Source organism: Panthera tigris, chromosome X (genome assembly GCF_018350195.1).
Source record: "Panthera tigris isolate Pti1 chromosome X, P.tigris_Pti1_mat1.1, whole genome shotgun sequence".
In the NCBI taxonomy this organism is placed as follows: Eukaryota; Metazoa; Chordata; class Mammalia; order Carnivora; family Felidae; genus Panthera; species Panthera tigris.
In genome coordinates this window covers 95047071-95054952 of record NC_056677.1, presented here as the reverse complement: position 1 = coordinate 95054952, position 7882 = coordinate 95047071, and the positions used below count along the sequence as shown (strand labels likewise).

The window sequence follows — 7882 nt, the reverse complement described above, 5'->3', positions numbered from 1 at the left end:
TCAGCTCAGGTCACGATCTCGAGGTCTGTGAGTTCGAGCCCCGTGTCGGGCTCTGGGCTGATGGCTCGGAGCCTGGAGCCTGTTTCTGGTTCTGTGTCTCCCTCTCCTTCTGCCCCTCCCCCGTTCATGCTCTGTCTCTCTCTGTCTCAAAAATAAATAAGCTTAAAAAAAAAAAACTTACGGGGGGGGTTCAAAAAAAGACTCAATCTTTATATTTTCTAAAAGAAATCTTTATATTTTCTGAAAGAAATGAACTGTCAACTGAGAATTCCACATCCAGCAAAGATGTCTGTCAATAATCAGGGACAAAACAAACAAACAAACAAACAAACAACAACAAAAAAAAAACGGGGCACCTGGGTGGCTCAGTCGGTTAAGCATCCAACTTTGGCTCAGGTCCTGATCTCACGGTTCCTGAGTTTGAGCCCCGACATCAGGCTTTCTGCTTTTAGCACAGAGCCTACTTCAGATTCTGTGCTCCTCGTCTCTCTGCCCCTCCCCCAGCCATGCTCTATCTCCCTCAAAAAACAAAATAAACGTGTTTTTTTTTTTAAATAAAGAATAAGGGAGAAGTGAAAACATATCCAAACAAAATCTGAAAGAGTTCATCACCAATAGTAATGTTAAAAAGAAATACTAAAAGGAATCCTTAAGTTGAAATAAAAGGACACTAGATGGTAACTCAAAGCCATGTGAAAACATAAAGATTTCTGGTAAAAGCAAATGCATGGGCAAATGTAAAACACACACACACACACACACACACACACACACACCAAAACAGTATTATAGCAATTTTGGTTTGTAATTCTGCTTTGCTATTTTCTACAGGATTTACACAGGCACAATCGTGAAAAGTAATTATACACCTATGTAAGTGGGTATCCAACATCTAAAGATGTAATTTGTGACATCGATAACATAAAGCGGAAGCAGGAAGCAGAGTTATAAAAGAGTGAAGCTTATGTATGCAATTGAAATTAATTTTGGTATCAATTTAAGACAGATGATCATAACTTTAGGATGTTCTATGTGGTTATATATAACCACAATAAAATACCTATTGAATATCTACAAAAGGAAATAAGAAAACAATCAAAATGTGTCGCTACAAAAAAATGAACTGAAGATAAGTCGGCAATAATGGAGAAAAGGAGGGGCAAAAAAAGCTTTAAGAGGTACAGAAAACAAAAAAAATAAATAAAGTGCTAGAAGTAAATGCTTACACCAGTAATTACTTCAAATGTAAATACACACCCCAATCAAAAGCTATACATTGGCAGAATGGATTAAAAACAGAATCCAAGTATATGTTGCCTAAAAGGGAGCAGTTTTATTTTATTTTTTAATTTGTTTAGATGTTTATTTATTTTTGAGAGAAACAGAGACAGAATGTGAGTGGGTTAGGGGCAGAGAGAGAGGGAGACAGAATTCGAAGCAGGCTCCAGGCTCCAAGCTGTCAGCGCAGAGCCCGACGCGGGGCTCGAACTCACAGACCGTGAGATCACGACCTGAGCCGAAGTCGGAAGCTCGACCGACGGAGCCACCCAGGCGCCCCAAAGGGAGGAATTTTAGATATAAGCACATGCAGAGATTGACAGTAAAAAGATGGAAAAAGGTATTTCATGCAGCTAGTAATCAAAAGGGAGTGTAAAGTTAAGTTGTTGATTTAAGTCTTTTTAAAATGTATTTGAAATCTGTTTTTCTAATATTTATTTATTTTGGGGAGAGAGCAAGTGGGGAAGGGGCAGAGAGAAGGGAACAGAGGGTCTGCAGTGGGCTCTGCACTGACAGGCTGACAGCCGCGAGCCCGAGGCGGGGTTCGCATTCACGAGCCACAAGATCGTGAACTGAGCCACCCAGGTGCCCCTAAGTCCTTTTTTAAAAAGAAAGCACTAAAGCCCATAAATTTCCTGCTCAGCACTGATTTCGCTGCATCTCGCAAACTTTGGTATACTGTATTTTCATGTGCATTTGTACCAAGATATTTCCTGATTTCCTTTCTAATTTCTTCTTTGACCCATTGGTTGTTTAACAGCCTGTCGTTTAATTGCCACGTGTTTGTGAATTTGCCGGTTTTCCTTCTGCTGTTAATTTCCGGTTTCACCCACTGTGATTAGAAAAGATACTTTGTATGATTCGTTGTTTTTACATTTATTAAGACGTGTTTTGTGACCTGACATATATGGCCTATCCGAAGAATGTTTCACGTGAACTTGAGAGAAACATGCCGTCACCTATTCTTAGGAACTATAACAGAGCTAGAAAAAGAACAGACTAAATTCAATGTTGGCAGAAAGATGAAAATAATAGATATTAGAGCAGAAATGAAGGCAGTAGAGAATATCAAAATAGGGGGGAAAAACCTAAACCAAGGATTGTGAATTTGAAGAGATCTAGATGACCCTGGATTCGGTGATGACTTTTTAGATTTAACCCCAAAGGCCCTACTCATGAAAGAAAGAATTGATAAGCTGGATTTTCTTAATACTAAACATTTCTGTTCTGTGAAAGACCTTGTCAAAAAAAAGTGAAAATACAAGCCATTTGACCGGGGCGGATATTTGCAAAAGCAGTATCTGATGAAGGACTGTTATCTAAAACATACAAATAACCCATGTTAATAGCAGCATTATTTACAAGGACCAAAAGGTGGAGGCGACATAGTGTCCATCAGTGGATAAATGGGTAAACAAACTGTGAAACATTCGCCAGCCTTAAATGGAAAGAAATTCTGACACATGCCCCAACATGGATGGAACTTGAGGACATTATGTTAAGTGAAATAAGCCAGGCACAACATGACAAGTGTTGTGTCACTCTACTCGTCTACTCACTCTACTCCCATGTGGTAGCTATGCTACCTAAATTTGGAGGGACAGAAGGTAAAATGGTGGTTTCGAGGGGCTGGATGGAGGGGACAATAGGCAATTAGCGTTTAATGAGTATAGATTTTCAGTTGGGGAAGATGAAAAAGAGATGGTGGGGATCGAGTGTACTTACAGCCACAGAAGTGCACGCGGAAAATTGTTTAAAACGTGAGGCACGTGGGTGGCTCAGTCGGTTGAGCGTCTGACTTCGGCTCAGGTCATGATCTCACGGTTTGTGAGTTTGAGTCCCGCGTCGGGCTCTGTGCTGACAGCTGGGAGTCTGGAGCCTGCTTCGGAGTCTGTGTCTCCCTGTCTCTCTCTGCTCCTCCCCTGCTCATGCTCTTGTCTTTCTGTCTCTCAAGAATAAGTAAACACTTAAAAAAAAAAAAAAGAATTTAAAAAGTTCGTTAAAACGTGAAATTCTCTGTTGTGTATATTTTACCGCAATAAAAAATAAATGAAAAAAAAAATCAATGACTAGCAACAGGACTGTAATGTGCTTTATGAGAATATTTTGTAAGTGCTTCAAAGCGTTCCCTTGGATTCCAGTAGGATCAAAATTCAAAATGCTTTGGTCAGAGACAATGTTACTGGGCTACACTCCATTTTATTTGATGAAACGCAGGTGAACAGAGACCTTATTTTTGCTCCTATTCGTTTCTCCAGAATACATCACGGTGCCCACCCTTGACATGGGCTTTGAAGAAGTAAAGCTTTGAAACCATAACTGGGAAATACGTTGAAGGTGAAAAGTGTATAGTTCCTCTCCTTCCTATCGATATGAAGATGCGAGTTATTCCCCAAGCAGTTAGGGGTTGGAGGGTGACACTCATCGTGAGATGACCCCGGCTATTGCCTTTAGCTCTGAGTGTTTCATTCGTTGTCATCTTGTATATCTACCCGAATTTCTTGTGCATTTCCTGTCAGGTAATTTCTCTCCCTATCTGCTCGCACTAATATCAATCGGAATATACTGTTCAATTCCTTGAGTGGGAAATGTGAAACACTTGATGCTCACAAGTCAGCAAGTACGGGCAGAGGTCCTGAGGATCCGGATGAGGGCGAGCGAATGGGGGTGGCTATCTCAGGACTCAGCTCTATGGATTCAAGTCCTGCTTTCGCTCCTGGTTCCCAATGAGTTTACTTCATGCCTGAACCTGCTTCTGCACTTCTGAAGTGGGCACAGTCTGAAAAAATTCCCATAGCACGAAGTTATTGTAAGAATTACATGGGAAGATGTCCCTGGAATTACTTTTTAGACGGTACGGTAACACAAGGGCACATAATTAGCCCAATGTGGCTAGGGTTGGAAGGACTCCTAAAATAGCAATGGGAGTGTGGAGGCGGTTTCTGGCAAAGACTTATACAGTTTGTGGGTAACTGCTTCTCACAGTACCTCCAAATCTTTCCGGACTCGCTTTTGAAATGAACGGAGTGGCTTGCAGCGGAGACAAACCTGTCTTAAGCGAGAAAGAAAAGGAGGGACGAGCACTGTTTAAAACTCGTGTTTCATCAGCTTGGCGTCTTGTGTTTCTACCATGTTTCAGCTGCCCGGAATTCCCAAACGCCCCCCGTTGCCTCTCGCGGCCCTCGCCAACAACCCGACGCCACCACCGGGTAGGCCATGGCAGGCGCCGCCTGCTTCCGGGTTTGACGTCATCAGATTGTGACGTAGCGCCCTCGCGGAAGCGCTCAATTGTGAGGGCGGCAGACTCAGAATTGCCGGTTAGACTACGTGAAGCCAAAGGCTGAGGCGACTCCCAGTCGCGCCTGGCGGTGCGGGACGCTTAGTTAGCATCGTGGCCTACGGCTTCCATACTCGGGGGGACGACTAGGGTCCCCTGCTTCCCAACTGCCAGTCTTGTGCCTCCGTGGCCTAGAGGGGAGGAGAGGCCGAAGAGAAAACATGAGCATGCTGTTGCTTCTACTGAGTTTTATCGTGTTCGCTTTCCTGCTTGTCGTCTGGAAGAGCCGCTTTCGGGTAAAGCGTGTAAGAGAAATTGGAATTGGATGCAGTCAGGTGGTCCGTGGAGGGGGAGGGAGGTGTTTGTGAATAGAAAGATACTAAAACAGTAAACTAAGAGGAAGGGGAGGTCGCCTCATTCTTCGAAGAGCCCCGGATGTGTACCCCCGCACTTCCCTCTTCTTGACCAACCATCCGACGGCCGTGGTCTGTTGGAAAAAGTCCCAAGTCACTAAGTAACGTGGTCAGCGTTTCATCCACTTGAAAAGCAGAGCTGAGAGGGCCCACGCTCCGCCATCGCCTCCCATTTTAAGAATCTATTCCTTCTCTAGCTTCTACTTCCCCTTAGGTTGGTTTGCCTCTTTCTCCCCTGGTTTCAGCCATCTTTAGGACAGGTTTTTGGGCGTTCGCAAATAATTCCGTTCAAACTGTGGGTTTCCTGGTGATATTTAAAGTTGCAAATGACTTTAGGGCTTTAGTGGTCCTCTGAGATAAGGATCAGGGTCCAAGTATAAACCTACTGGACTGTCCAGGAAATGTAAGCCCAAAATACAACATTTTGATATTAACAGGCTACTTTATACAAATTTTTTTTTTTTCAGTCTTTGGGAAGAGCGTATTTCCAAATCAGTGTTGTTGTTCAACGGATTTTCAACCACTTAGGGGGGGACAGTCAGTTCATTTTGGTACCCAAGACTAAGCATCTTATTTGATAGTTCAAGTTGACCCTTGAACAACATAGGTTTGAACTTCGTGGGTCTTTATACTCTGATTTTCTTTTGATACAGTACACTACTATAAATGTATTTCCCCTTCCTTACTATTTTCTTTTTTTTTTAATTTTTTTAAAGTTTTCTGTTTATTTTTGAGAGAGCAGATGCACGCGAGCAAGCAGAGGAGGGGCAGAAAGAGAGGGGGACACAGGGTCCATTGGGGGCTCTGCCCCGACAGCAGAGAGCCGGATGTGGGGCTCCAACTCACGGACCGTGAGATCATGACCTGAGCCGAAGGCAGATGCTTAACTGACTGAGCCACCCAGGCGCCCCCCCTACAATTTCTTAATAACATTTTCTTTTCTCTAGCTTACTTTATTGTAAAAATACAGTATGTAATACAGACACAAAATACGTGTTAATCGACTACGTTGTCTGTAAGGCTTCTGGTCAACAATAGGCTATTAGTAGTTAAGTTTGGGGGGAGTCAAAAGTTCCATGTGGGTTTTTGACTGCCCAGGGAATCAATGTCTTTAACCTCCCACCATGTTCAAACATCAGCTGTATTTGGAAATTGCTAGACTCAGTAACCTACATATGTATAATTGCCTTCCCTTACAGAACAGCGTTGGTGAAATGTCATCCAATTCGACTTCTCTTGCACTAGTAAGAGCAACCTCTTCTACTGGGTCAACTAAGAGCAATACTGATAAGAATCTTTCAGTCGACAGCATCTCTCAGGGTATCTTAATTAATTCCCCACACACGATAGCCACGCAGAAGTGAATATTGATAAAACTCAGGATCGTGGAATACAAGCTGGCTGAATTGGAACATTTCCTAATTATCAAGGGTTTAAATGGGACATTAGCTAACTGTAAATCCACTGACAGGCTTAGAGAATGTAATGAGAGTGAAGGCAGTCATTAAAGGCATTTTGAGTGAATTCATTTGATTATATGTATTCATACCAAATGAATTGTTGTTTAGAAGGGGAGGGGTTGCCAAGTCAGGTACAAAATCCAGACATTTATCAATTTGCTTTTACTGACATTTAAAGAATTGATTACATGTTTTATATATGTATACATTTATATATATTATATATATGTAAATATGGTATTTAATATGTATAAATGTTTATTATATATTTATATAAAATATACAAATGTTGTACTGGGCAAGGAATGAGAGCACAATAGAGAATAACAGTTCCAAAGGTTTGCTTTAAAAAAAATAAGCTACCATAAAAATATAGTTAAGATATAGTGATTTTAATTGCATTCACATGTGAAAAAGAGTTTTGGTGTACAAGAAAATATTGCAAATGTCTTTTTGCACTAAAGAAAATGGGATCTTGGGGCGCCTGGGTGGCTTGGTTAAGCCTCGTTGGTTAAGCCTCGGACTTCAGCTCAGGTCATTACCTTGTGGTTCGTGAGTTCAAGCCCCGCATCGGGTTCTGTGCTGACAGCTCAGAGCCTGGAGCCTGCTTCGGATTCTGTCCCTCTCCCTCTGCCCCACCCCTGCTCGCACTCTGTCTCTCTCAAAAATAAATAAACATTAAAAAAAATTAAAACCAAAAAGGAAGTAGGATCTGATGGAACTCTATTCTATGGGATACTCCCTCACCACTGTTGAATCTGTGTTAACAGGAGCTGTCATTGAGCACCCTGAAATTTGCCAGGCACTGTTAAGATCTCGTTTTATACACTTGCAAAGATAGTCACACAAACTCTTTACTCCTTGCAGTCAGCTCTTGAAAGGGATTGCCTCCCCATCACCCTCTCCCCCACCAATTTGGTATCATTTCCTTAGAAATGTGCCTAACGCTTCCCTGAATTGCAAGATTCACCTATAGAAAATGGCACGCGTTTTTCTATGTGGTGAAAAATTGACGCCTCCGATGGCACCAAAATATAATGATGGGATGCATGTAGTGTAATATGGACTAAGAATAAGAAAAAGTATTTCTAAACTCTCATCAGCCATCTATTTCCAATATTTTATAAAATCCAGTGTAACTGAGGAATTAACCTGTTGAAGTTCACTAACAGCACTTGACGTACCCTCAAAGAAAATCCTTAAAATACCGAACACAAGCTTATGTTATATATTTGTACATAGCTCCCTGAGACTTTTCAGTCATAAGCCTGTTTACCTACTTCCTGCCCCTTCCCCCCAAATAAGTTACCAGTCTAAATTTAATACCTTAATCTCTTCCTCCCTTAATCTTCAGTAGAAAAGAAGAGGAAAAGGAATTTAAAATGTATCCGAAATTAAGGCGTAAAATGATTCCTTTCCTTCTTCACTTGCCAACAACAAAAAGCCAGAAGAAA

At 41.8% G+C, this 7882-nt stretch overlaps 1 protein-coding gene across 1 annotated transcript; it reads left to right on the top strand.

Moving 5' to 3' along the window:
- The first annotated feature begins 4583 nt into the window (after positions 1-4583).
- Positions 4584-6479, top strand: CT83 (cancer/testis antigen 83). The gene is given in 2 exon segments (XM_007087209.3): positions 4584-4851; positions 6168-6479. Coding segments are annotated over 2 exon segments (384 nt in total). The 5' UTR covers positions 4584-4776; the 3' UTR covers positions 6477-6479.
- The last annotated feature ends 1403 nt before the right edge of the window (positions 6480-7882 follow it).